General features: G+C 49.0%; 1 protein-coding gene across 2 annotated transcripts in view; it reads right to left on the bottom strand.

Annotated features, from left to right (window-relative positions):
* Positions 1–958: 958 nt before the first annotated feature.
* The window catches only part of RNF165 (ring finger protein 165), a 108614-nt gene continuing 96402 nt past the window's right edge, over positions 959–13170 (bottom strand). Inside the window, exons 6-8 of one of the 2 annotated variants that reach the window (XM_029227398.1) lie at positions 12785–12880; positions 7636–7742; positions 959–7136 (exon numbers count right to left, since the gene is read on the bottom strand). In XM_029227398.1, coding sequence (XP_029083231.1) covers positions 7019–7136; positions 7636–7742; positions 12785–12880 — 321 coding nt within the window. In that variant the 3' untranslated portion in view covers positions 959–7018. The remainder of the gene's footprint in view (positions 7137–7635; positions 7743–12784; positions 12881–13170) is intronic. The other variant, XM_029227408.1, reaches the window with a different exon arrangement.

Raw genomic sequence — 13170 nt, forward strand, 5'->3', positions numbered from 1 at the left:
CTGGCTAGTGGCAGGGCAAGGACTAAGAAGCTATGGTTCCTGAAGGAAGAGACACAGGTGGAACTGGGTGGAAAACAACAGACAGCATTTTGGATCATCTCACTCGAAGGAGAACTGGGGATTCTGAACATTCATTAACCTAAGGAAAACCATGGACTTTAGTTAATAATAATGTATCAATATTGGCCCCTCCACTCTAGCAAATGCATCTAACCAAGGCAAGATGTTAATTACAGGGGAAACTGGGTGGCCATGAGAGAACATATGGGAACTCTCTTTATTTTCAATTTTCTGTACACCTAAAACTGTTCTGAAAAATAAAGTCTCTGACTTAAAAAAAAAAAAGTTCATTAATATGGGTTCTGCTTGCAGTTTATGAGAGCCATCTTCCAGTCCACTGACCCACACTTTTCTGAGAATAGACTCTAGACACCACAAAGAGTGTCTGACTTTGGGCTCTTAGGAAGGAATAAAAAATCCACTCCAACTTTCAAAAATCAAATTCCTTCTCTCCTATGGATAAACTGAGGAGCCTCCAGTTCAAAACACAAGCGGTTACATTTGAAATTGATCAAAAATGGGAACTTTCCGCTTTAAGATCCATGAAGTTCAGGAAACAGGTTAATGAGATGATTCTTCACAGAACAGAACAGATTCTTTGAGAGATAAAGAGGTAAAGGAAAATAATAGATAAGAGAGGAGGAGGAGGGAGAGGAAGGGAGTCGGGAGGGGGAGAAGTGGGGAGGCTGAAGGGGCGGTGAGGCTGAAGGGGCGGGGAGGGAGAAGGGGCGGGGAGGCTGAAGGGGCGGGGAGGGAGAAGGGAAACAGGCGAAGCACAGGGAGAGGATGAGGAGACAGCAGACACTGCCCCGTGTCCTGGATGAACACAGGTCTGTGAGCGGCTTTCTCTGGACGTTTCCTGGGTGTGCACAGAAATAAGCACCCTCCACGAGTGAGGTGTAGTTAGCAATGCAGTTCATTTTTATTAGTTATAAATAAAGTACAAAAAATCCACCAAAAGTGAATCTAAGCATTTACACAATTCCTAATGTCTCCGCCTTTCCATTGATGCACTATTGCTTTAATATTCATAATAAATATCCCTCTAGCTTTCTGCTATAAAATAGTCTATGTAGCAAAATGTCGCACAGCACAACAGGACAGAACAGCAGGAGGATTACAGAAAAGGACAATCAACACTGAGGATAACCCTTTCACTTACCAGGGGCAACCAAATTACCCCCTCGAGGGCCTGGTGTCGCTGGCTCCATAGCTGAGAAATGAGCCACTGCCAAGGCCAGGGGTGGGGCTGGGGAAGGGGAAGGCTGGGGTGAGGAAGGGCGGGGGACAGGCCAGCCAGGGCAAAGGGCACTTCCCACTCCGACCCCACAGAGCAGCATAAGGCATGTCTGTCCAGGAGCCCTGCCAAGGGGCAGCGTCCGCCAGACCCGGCAGTGTGGTGGTTATGCCCCAGTGGGCAACTCCACAGGCTGCCTTCACAGAAAGCAGGTAAGCACGGCTCCAGGGTGGAGGCAGAGGGGAAGCTGGGCAGGCAGCAGGCCGGAGGCCCAGGGAATGGGACCCACAGTCCAGCCAGAGCGAAGTTGGGGCTTAGGCACCCTGCACGGCCCAGCCACTCTTACAAGCCTGGCCTGGCAGCGTGGTGAATCTGGGCCTCCGCTCCCTTCCCAATCAGCACCGTCCCAGGGGCCTCATGTGGAGGGTGGATTTCTCCACCACGCAAAGGCAGTGATGTCAAGAGACAAGAGGGAAGGATGAGCTGGAAAGAAACGGGAGGAGGCGAGGCGGGACGAGGCTGACATGCAGAGTCGGAGCAGCTCAGAGGCTGCCCCTGGGGACAGGGACCTCCGCTTTCCTTTTGGCTCAAAAACTGCTGGGCTCACCGCTGTGCCAGGCTTTGAAGCTACTGCTTCCTCAAACTCTCCCCTCCCACTCCTCCTGGGGGGCAGTGAGATTGGAGGCCCACACCCGTTCTCCACAGCACTCCCTCCTGCCCACAGCCCCCTTGGAGCAATGGCAGAGGGTGAAGGAGATGCTGGGAGGAGAGACCATGGGTCCAAAATCTGTGCCCCAATCTGCTGTCAAGGGCGATGCCTCAACAACAAAGCCTCCTGGAGAGGGTAGGATGGGGGTGCCAATCCCAAATGCCATAGTCTGGGGCTTATAGTCTGCCAACCCCGTCCCCATATCTAACAAGAAACGGATTTTAGCTCACTCTCCAAATGACCACTAAACCTTGTGAAAGCACATGTCCAGGGATGTGTCCACCCATCTTGCTGCATGTAAAAGGACAGACATCCTTCCAGGTTTCTCCTTTGAGCAAATCCGCTGGATAAATTCTCAGTCCACTCTCTTCCTCTCCTCACCTCTCCTTCCCTCCTTCCCTGCACCCTCCCTTTCTTCTCTCCTAAGAGGATGAGGGAGCACAGCGTGGTGGGCTCCCACCGGCTCTGTGTCATATTCTATCCAAGTCTGAGGGACCCTAGAGAAACCCTCCAGTTCACCTTCCTCACCCCAGTCCAGAAAACTGCGACTCAGGGAGGCCAAGGGACTTGCTCAAGGTCACGGGGAAGTTTGCAGAAGAGCTGCTGAAAACCCAAGCCTCCTGACCCCCGGTTCAGAGCTCATTCTAATAAATCAGGCTTTTGGCTCTCAGATGCTCCTGCTGGTAATGTCCAAAGGACCCAGTTCTGGAACCAGAGAGATTTGCAGCGCAGGTGGAGAGAGTGCCCCCGGACCTTCCTCAGAGGATGGGGGCAGGGTGGCCTGAGGTGTGGAAACAGGGAGAAGGAGAAAAGAAACAGGCTAATGATGGGGGCTTGAGGAGAACGGGCAAGGATAGCAAGTGAAAGGCTTACCCCAGTCTGCTGACGAGTGCAAATTATATTTATATATGTGCTAAATACAGTCACTATATTGGAGTTTTTCACTAGGATCACAGCATACAGAATCAAAGGTTTGCATTTCGTATGGAATGTATCCAAAGAGGCCAGCACCACAGTAGGACAGCTTGCAATCACACACCCTGATAGTCTGGACGAAATAAAGTTCGCGGAATTTTATTTATTTTTTTTTGTATTCGTAGTTGTTTGTCATCGTACCAATGCATGCAAAGCATTCCACTCCCAGAAACAACGCCAAAATGAGGTAATAGGAGTAATAAAAAAAATTAGTATCCTTTCTAAATAAATAAATTATAATTAAAAATGCAAAACAACTATAAAAATAATTAAATAAGAACCCACGATATCTACAAGTTAGTCATAAATTATGATTGTTAAATATAAGGCATTTAAACTCACAAAACCCTGTAAACTAGCAACGTGCCATGTTTTTTGTTTTTTGTGTTTTTTTTTTTTTTCATTTTTGTTTTTCTATCAGCTGAAATCGCTCTAGCATTTGCTCTACGCGCGCGCAGGAGATGAAACACGAGGGGGGGACCTGACAGACGTTGCTACAGCCCCACGCGGGAAGTGTCTGTCCCGCCGGTAGGCGGGGGCTTGGGGGATTTCTTCAGGAAAAAAAAATCTGGTGCTTTTTCTTCACCGTTGAAAAAACTGTGCTTGTTCATTAGGCGTAAAGAGTTAAGAATACTTGCACGGAGGCTGGAAACATTTGCAGAAGAGGAGCTTGAGTCCCGCCACGGGTAGGGGGCGAGGGCTGGGCCAGGGGCCCAGCTGGAGGAGGAGCCCAGGCTCCGCCCCCGCCGCGCCAGGTGGCCTGGGTTTGTGGGTTTCGAAGATTGGCGTCCTTGGCGACCCGCTGCGGCCAGGGCTGCAATGCGGCAGGAGGCCCAACTGGAATCCTGGGGCAGCTCTCGCCCCAGAAGGCACTCATGCGTCTCAGTCAAGAAGGGGTCGAAGGACGACAGGGGGCTGAAGCCGAAGCCTGCCTCTTCTCCAGTCTTCCCAGGCTCCCGGACGTCGAGGGAAGGGAAGCACAGACCCCTCTCCTCTCTTCTCACCCTGCCTGGCTGCCTGCTGAGGAAGCCGGTGGCTGGGAGGTGCCCACCTGCAAGGTAGGAGGGCCCCAGAGAGATGGGCATGGGGGGCTCCAGGATCTACCCGCAAAGTCAGAGCTGACCTCTCCCCTCTGCCTCACCCCACTCACTGGCTAACGTTAGCCTGGGGCACTCAGGGAGCCTGCAGAGAACTGGGGGAGGAGGGGACCCATCCCACTCTCAGACTATCATACAGGCATTAGTGCCTTCGGGGAATGTTGCTGTCAACAGCTTGGTGGGCACAGAGCTCTCCCACCTTGAAAAATGTGTTGATGTTAGGGAGGATCAGAGAATGTGATTGTTGGAAGGAAATTTAGCAAGCATCCAATCCAACCTCTTTGTGTGCAGCTGAGGAAACTGAGGCCCAGAGAGAAGGAGGCAGGTTCTAGAGCTGCCCACTTTGTCAGTCAAGAGCCAAGACGGAAGCCAGACACCAGCTCCCGTTCCCTCCGGCCTCCCCACCAACCCACCACCTGCTGGCCTTGCAAGCCAGCCTGGGAGAGAAGAACAAAGGACTGAGACTAAGTGGGGAGTGACCTTCCCTGGACCACCCTGCCTACCTCTGGGTCAAAGCAGGGTAAGGAGAGTTCCCAACTTCCTGGGGCTGCTAGTAACTAGCTCTCTCCAAAATCCTGACAAGTACTTTCCCACTCATGGGCTCTCCAGCCGTTGGCCCAGGAGACACTGTTCACACACTGCAACCACTGAATGGGACAGTATAATGCTCGTGCCATTAACCTCGGATCAGACTAGCCACCCTTTGCGCACTATTGCCTTAGCTCCTCAACTGGACTGTAAGCTCCTGGAGGCCAGGGATGTCGTCTCCCTGGCTGTTGTCTCCTCCAGAGCCTGCACTGGCAGGTACTCGGTACGGATGGTCTTGGGCTGAGTGAGGTCCTTGAGTAACCCTCCTTCCAGAAGCCATGACCCCCACTCTCTGCCTGCAGGTGTCCAGAGCAGCCATCCCTCCACCTGACAGCTCCACATGTGCTAGAAGGTTCTACCTCAAGCCAAAATCTGCCTCCCCATCATTTTTACCCATTGGTCCTGGTTCTACCCTTTATAAGCAAAAATGCAGACTCAAATTTTCTTAACCTTATGGAATTTCTTCATATATGTGATAAGTATCCTGTTCCCCTTAGTCTTCTCTTACTGATATAAAGGCATTGAGACTGGGGCAAGGGGTGAGGGGAGGGGGAGGCTTTGAGGGCAGTGCAAATGCGAGAGAGAAGGAGTGAGCAGGAGAGGCAAAGGAAGAGAGCAGAATTCTAGCTGAGCTGGTGTTTTCCACAGATGGACAAAGAAAGTTGGGTTGGGGTTGGAATTTGGTGGACTTTCACATCTCCATTCTCTTGTCCTCCCATCTCTCTGCTCCCTTTGAGATTCAGAAAAATTATGGAGTGGTTCAGAAAAACACACTGTATGGTGTCACTTGGAACTTCCAGGTCTTGTCTCCCACCACCCCCATCCCCAAACCCCAAGGAGGTTCCCAGGAGAGAGCACAGAATGCGTTGGGCAGAGTGTTAATCCTCACAACATCTAGGTGAGGTAGAAGAGGTGGAAATGGGGATGCACTGTTGTTTCTCCCCACTGTAAGGAGAAGGAAACTGAGGCACAGAGAAAGAAAGGGACTTGCCCAAGGTTATCAAAGAGTCAGAGAAAGAGCCAGAGGCTAGGAACACAGGGCCTCCCAAACCCAGCCAAGGTGGTCTCTGGGCCAGGGCCATCTCTGAGGGACTTCATCAGGATTTGAGACATTCCAAAGGAAGCTCAAGGTCCTCCTCGAGGTCCACGGTGTTTGACCTCAGCCCTTGCGTGCTAGCTGAGAGCACTTTGGCCAAGACCAGGTGTCCATCACCTATGCTACTTTATCTTTAGCATCTGGTTAATTTTTTGCATTAGAGAGGCAGTGGCCAAATTGCCTCTTTGTGACAGGGCATAAGCACAGCCAAAAGGAAGAAGCTGGCGTGAGCAGGGGTATCCTGGCTCCGAGGAACCTGGGGCAGCTCTGGCTGAAAGCTGACGCCTCCTGGTTCAGTGTGGAACTGGGGGGAGGGGGCGATGGTTGGAGCTAAGTAGAGGGGCTCTGGAAGTGGCGAGCCCTCCTTCAAGATAGACCTCTCCCCTTCGCCTACTCAAATGCTGCCTTCCCAACCCCGGCTGAGCCCCTCAGAGGCCCATCTAAGTCCCCATCTGCTCCTTTTCCAGTCCTCCTCTTTCCTGGACGCCCCTCCACGCTCCGTGCACTGTAAACATGAGAAAAACAAAAGCCAAGAGAAAACAAAAACAAAACGAGAACCCCCTCCCGCCTCCCAACCTGGGTGAAAAAAAATCATCCTTTTTCACCGTAAACAGGATTTGGCTTTTTTCTTCACCTTTGATTCCTTTTTCCTTTTCTCTCGTAAAGACGGGAAGATTCGGGCTGTCGTTGGTTGGTTCAGTCAGGCACCAAAACAAGAAACTCAATGAGAACTATTTGGTGCGGATTCGGTAACAGCGACATGTCCACCACAGATGACTAGAGCACCACACACGACATTTTTCTTAAGCTAACATGCTCTGGCTGCCATCCACAGAATTAGCTAGAGACCCCTACGTGGTTTCTACGTGGTCAAGAGGTATATATACAATCCTTCAAAGGACAGGATTGAGGGGCCGGGCTATCAGCTAGGACCTGCAGGATCACATCTAGATTCTCAGCAGCATGGGCCCCCCCTTCCCACCCCTGCTCTGGGCACTGCCAGCTCCCTCCCTCCCGCAAAGCAGGTGGATGGACATGGACGGACGGACGGGGCAGTCACCACTCTGGACAGGTGGGCCTCCCCCACCCCCTCCTTTCCTCAGACACGGATACCACCAACTCCTCTTTCCACAAAATGTGCTTGCAGGCTTTTCCTCTACATCAAATGGCTCAGAAGGCAAAGTTTGGCTGCAAGGGCTATGGCCGTGGGGGGACCTGGTGAAGGAAAATGGGGTGTCCACTGGCTAATTCCTCCCTCAGCTGTCAGCTCCCAGTTGTGTCTCAATGTCCACTCGGCAGATGGGGCATTTCTTGCTCATGGCGAGCCACTGGTCCACACACAGTTGGTGAAAGAGATGCATACAGGGTAGGCGCCTGGAAGAGAGGAGGGTAAGTCGGAGGAATGGTCAAGGAGAAGGGCCCCGGGCTGTGCCAGGAGCCAAGGGACACTGACTCTACTCGGGGAATGAGGAGACTCACACCCAGGACCACTGGGGGCCTGGCCAAAGAAGGTTTTGGGGGCTCTGCCACAGAGTAAGGTTGTGGCTAGGATGGGAATTCATGACAGGAAGGAAAGCCCCAAGGCCCTCCTCCTCCTGGCCCTCCAGATCAACCTGAAATGAAGCCAGGACTTTGTGTGAGATCCATTCAGGCCAAATGTCTCTCTGTTCTCCTAGCTTTGTGTCCGGGAGTCCACACCATGGGCACCACACATCTAGAATATTCCACACCCCACCTTCCTAGGACAACCACAGAGCACACTTGGCACGTTCACACACGTGCACAGGCAAACAAGAACCCCTGACACATGGTGCAGGACTGATCACCAATCCCCATGAAGGAAGACGGGGGACTCAAAAGGCGGGGCTCCTACCTCACATCTTCTCCATCTTCCAGCAGAGACAGACAGATCGTGCATTTCTCATCTGTGTCTGACTCCTCCCCCTCTTCCTTCTTGCCCTTGCCCTCCTGGGGTCTTCGCTGTGTGAAGCAGAGGAAGAGCACCACTCACCTGGAGGCCCCTGTCTTTCATCCACAGCTGCCCCCTCCCTTTCAGCCTCCTTTCCCTGTGAGTCAGTCACTTTTATTTATTTATTTTTTTTGCGGTACACGGGCCTCTCACTGTTGTGGCCTCTCCCGTTGCGGAGCACAGGCTCCGGACGCGCAGGCTCAGCGGCCATGGCTCACGGACCCAGCCGCTCCGCGGCATGTGGGATCTTCCCGGACCGGGGCACGAACCCGCATCCCCTGCATCGGCAGGCGGACTCTCAACCACTGCGCCACCAGGGAAGCCCGAGTCAATCACTTTTTAAGTTCTGAAGTAACACCCAGACTTCTGTGCGCTTCCCAGACCCTTCTCCCCGCCTCCTCCCCATGCCCCCTCCTTGCTTCAGGATACAGAGTGCAGGAGTGGAGCAGCGGAAGAGGCCAAGCAGTTTTTGTTGTTCCAGGCAACTTATGTCCCAGGTCTAAACTTTATACTGTCCTAGAGGCGTAGAGTTTAGAAAGGAATTGAGTACCTAATGAACCAATCTTTGGAAAACTATGGCTTGTGCATAAACAGCTTCCTCTTTTCTAGTCCCCTCATGCTGTCCACTCCTCCTTACATCCTTTCCAACCTATATCCTTGCCTCCAGACTTCTCCCTCCACTTTCAGGTTCAGCATGCTTCATCTATCCATCCATCCATCCTTCCATCCATTCACCCTTTTTTCCCTTCCTCCCTCCCTCCCTCCCTCCCTCCCTCCCTCCCTCCCTCCCTCCCTTCCTTCCTTCCTTCCTCTCTTTCTCTCAACTAATGTCTATTCACTTTTTCTTTCATTACTAGACGAAGGCAATTTCCTCAACTGGGCATTACCTCCTATAATTTTTACCACACTTATTCTATGTTGTTTGATCTCTCTGCCTGTCCAGAAATTTCCTTTAAAATAGGCACTAGTTCCACTGTACACCGGAAACTAACACAACATTGTAAATCAACTATACTTCAATTTTTTAAAAAAGGTATTAAGTTTTTAAAAAGGTAAGCACTAGTTCTAATATCATGTTAGACATCATGCAAGCACTCAGTTTATACTTGTTGACTTTAATTGTCCTGTTTTAAATTCTTTGCTAATTATTTGAAGATCGTTAACTACTATGTAGAAAGTTCCAAGCTCTTGGATGGTGTGGACCACGGCTCACCCTTATTTAGATACTGCCGCACACTTGGTCAAGTACAAGGCACATCACTGGTGCTTAAAAAAATATTCTGGGGAGGAAGGAATCTAATCAGTGAATGGAATCGGCCCACTCTCTTGATCCCATCTCCATGCTGTGCAGTGAAACATTCTGATAATACTCACGGGAAGAAAACTAAACCTTTTCCCCCCTCTCCAGGGATAAGCAGACTTAAAGGTCATCTTGCCAAGAGAAATCTGAAGAGTCACAAGATAAAGATCACCCAGAGAGTGACTATGACCTTCGGGCCAGGCCTAAATGCCAGGTCTCCCCAGTCTGGTCCCTGGTCCTCAGCTCCGGAGTCTGAAGTAGTCTGGGGAATTGTGTAACCTTATTAGAACATACAAGAAAATCTATACCTTCTGCTCTCAGCCTCCCTGTGCCCTATACACCCTACTGCAATAAGTTTACCCTTAACCAGAAAATCAGAATTACATCCATAGTCCCATATAATTGTCATGGGTTTGGAGTATGAATGGAGTCATGATGATCTGCCTGCCTAAGAACCCAGCCGTGTTTGCTGGTGGAGTGACCTTCTTTTAGTTGGCCCTTTGAGAAAAGGGAATTCCATAAAAAATACCATTGAGACTATTTTCTATTGTTTTTTCCCATCATTATTCAGGATTTCCTTTTTATAGTTAACAATTTTAACTTAATAGTCCTACCTTGTTTTACTATATCTAATCTATATTTCTTTAAACTATATTGTCTCTTTTCAAATCTTATCCTATTTCTTCCTTTGTATTTTTAATCTTTTAGGTCTTCCAGTTTTTGTCTTCTCTTTTCATTATCTATGTAACTTTTATTTTAACTATAAGTTTCTTCAGCATTTTTAATTTAATATGTATTTTAAAGGTTCCCACACAGAACCTTATGTGGGAACTGCCACTTTTGCCCTTACCTTCTCATTTTCATTAACATTCTGTTTTCACTTTGATGATATTGACATTAATTTTGTATGTAATTTTCATATCTTTTCCTAATTCTTGTTTTTTTATATTTTCTTTTTGACTATATTTTTATTTATTCTTATCATATCATTGCTATTTTAAAATATCCTTTTTTGTTTTGTATTATTTTACTCTCAGTTTAAATTTTTAAATTTTTTTTTATATTTTGGGGGATCTTAAATGCTATCATTTTGCATTTTTAATTCTTCTTATTCCTGTTTTTATAATATTTTATTCCCCTAAGTCTCCTTTTATTCCCATAATTTTTTTAGCTCAACTCTTTATGTCATTGGCTCAGTCCATTTTCCCTTTTCATTCTTAGCATTAGTTCTTTTCCTTAACTCCTCTCGGCCTGTTGAAGTAATGACAGCTGAAGTGTGCATCTCTGGCAGGAGTGAGCCCACCCTGGTCAGGAAGGTAGAAGTTGTTCCCGGGCTCCTGAACGTACCTCACTCCCTTCCACATCCTTCTCCAGAAGCTTCAAGCTCTCCCTCCAGAGAATGATCATTTTCTCCATGCAGATGACACACTTAATTACTGAAATACTGTTGTTTCCTCTATTAACATACTATCCATGACTGACACATAATAGATGTGTCAGTAAATGTTGATTGGAATCACTGATGGGTAAATCCAGTGCCTCCATGAGGAGCATAGACCAAGGTTCATGGTCTTTGACATTGACACCATGGGTACCTGGGCAAGCCTAGAATCAAGGTGAGAGCAGCTCCCTACTCCTGAGCAGTCACCAGGTACTGGGCACCATGCTAAGCTGTGTATACGCACTGTCCCACTGAATCCCCAGAGTCCCCCTATGGCAGCTACTAACATATCTTTCCCATTTTGCATGAAAAAGGGCAAGGGAAGGGCCAGAAAAGCCAAGTAAGCTGTCCGGAGTTACACAGCTATAAGTGGTGGTTAGGGACTGAGCGTTTGTCCCCCTCCCCCCAAATTCATATGTTGAAGCCCTAACCACCCCTCCCCCAAATTCACATGTTGAAGCCCTAACCACCCCTCCCAATGTGATGGAGATGGGGTCTCTGGGGGGTAATTAGGTCTAGGTGAGGTCATGAAGGTAGGTCCCCCATGATGGGATTGGTGCCCTTATAAGAAGGGAAAAAGACACCAGAGCTTCCTCTCTGCCATGTGAGGACACAGCAAGAAGTCAGCCGTCTGCCAGCCTGGAAGAGAGCCCTCACCAAGAACCAAATCTGCCAGTGCCTTGGTCTTGGACTTCCCAGCCTCCAAAACTGTCAGAAATAAATGTCTGTTGTTTAAGCCACCAAGTAGAAGGCATTTTGTTATAGCAGCTCAAAGACAGTAGTAAAACTGAAATTCAAAACTGGCCCCGTCTGTTTCCAACACCTAGTGCTCACAGCCACTGCAGCCTGTGGCCTCCTGAGGGGGTGAAGATGGGCTCCGGCTTGACCACCATGAGCATTTTCCTGCTCCAAGTTTCTCAGTGCTTCTCAAGCTTTTAATTCCTAAATTTTAAAAAGTATTGGGCTTCCCTGGTGGCGCAGTGGTTGAGAGTCCGCCTGCCGATGCGGGGGACACAGGTTTGTGCCCCGGTCCGGGAAGATCCCACATGCCGCGGAGCGGCTGGGCCCGTGAGCCATGGCTGCTGAGCCTGCGCGTCCGGAGCCTGTGCTCCGCAACGGGAGAGGTCACAGCAGTGAGAGGCCCGCGTACCGCAAGAAAAAAAAAAAAGTATTTATTTACCTGTTTTCATGGCAGACTTTATTTCATAGAGCAGTGTTAGTTTATTCGAAAACTCAGCAGAAAATACAGTGTGTTCCCTCCCTTCCCCTCTCAAAACTCACAGAGTTTGCCCTATTAATATCTTGCACTAGTGTGGTACATTTGTTACAACTGATGCACCAAGAGTGATACATCATTATTAATAAAGTCCATTAATTTACATTAGGGTTCTAAGGGTTTAACAAATGCATGATGTCATGTCATGTCCACCATTACAGTAGCATAAAAAATAGTTTCACTGCCCTAAAAGTCCCCTATCATCCACCTATTCATTTGCCTATCCCTCTCCTAAAGCCCCTGGCAACAATGGATCTTTTTACTGTCTACTCTTACCTTTTCTAGAATGCTGTGTATTTGGAATCATACAGTATGCAGCCTTTTCAAGTCAGCTTCTTTCACTTACTAATATGCATTTAATACATATTTTCTGCATCACATCTATTCATGGCTTAATAGCTTATTTTTTTAAATCATGGAATAATATTCCATTGTATGGATCTACCAAAGTTTACTTACCCATTTACTTATTGAAAGACAGATTGGTTACTTCCAAATTTCTTATTTATTTGAATTTTTTTTTAAAATTTAACTCCAATTCCTGGACTCCAGTCCTACTCCAGAGTCTTCCTGGAGAGTCTTCCTCCACAGGCTTAGGGTAGAGCCTGTGAATCTGTGGCTTTAAAAGCACCCCACGCAAACCTGACGCTCACCAAGGACTGGAAACCTACGCTCTGAAGCCTTAGCTGCCTGTTTCTCCACATGTGAGACTGGACTTGGAATCTTTTCTAAGGTAAATCTTAGCCTGCAGTGCAGGTGCTCCCTTGGCCCTCCTCATTCAGATACAAACATTCATCTCTCTGTACACCCACTCACAAGTCCACATGCACACACACATACCCAGCTCCCTTCCTGGTCACACCTGGCAGAAGCAAGGGAGAAGACCCTGGGAAGGTAGCAGAGCTTCAGAGCATCTAGCCAGAGCAAAAGCTTCTAGAGTTCAGACCGTGCCCCTTGGTGGAAAGCTGGGCCAGGGTCAACTAGATCGTACCCACCCCAACCCCAACTATGCAGGCTGACCTGCTGGTTGGCTCACCTTCTTGTACTTGTGGGGGAAGGTGAACCTCTCAATGGTGTTCTGTACAGCTCCCCGAGTCACATTTCCCAACCTGTCCTCGAGCTGCAGCAGCTCCTACAAAGAGAGAACGTGTGGATGTGTGCATTCTGCACGTGCAAACACACGCATGCACTCATGATGAGGAGGAGGGGCACTGAGAGACCTGCAGAGCATTCACGTCGATGGGAAGAATTGTCAAATGCTCAAAGACTGCGAGATCTCTACTCACTCTCATTTTCTCTCTCCTACTCTCAACCCTGAGGCTACGCCTACCACCCATGCCCTCCCCACCCGCAGGGGAGGGAGAGGGGACAGTGGCATCTCCACCAAGGCAGAGGGAGCCAGGCTGACTGGAGGGTCCCCAG

This window comes from Monodon monoceros, unplaced genomic scaffold (genome assembly GCF_005190385.1).
Source record: "Monodon monoceros isolate NGI ecotype Baffin Bay Population unplaced genomic scaffold, NGI_Narwhal_1 Super_Scaffold_1, whole genome shotgun sequence".
NCBI lineage: Eukaryota > Metazoa > Chordata > Mammalia > Artiodactyla > Monodontidae > Monodon > Monodon monoceros.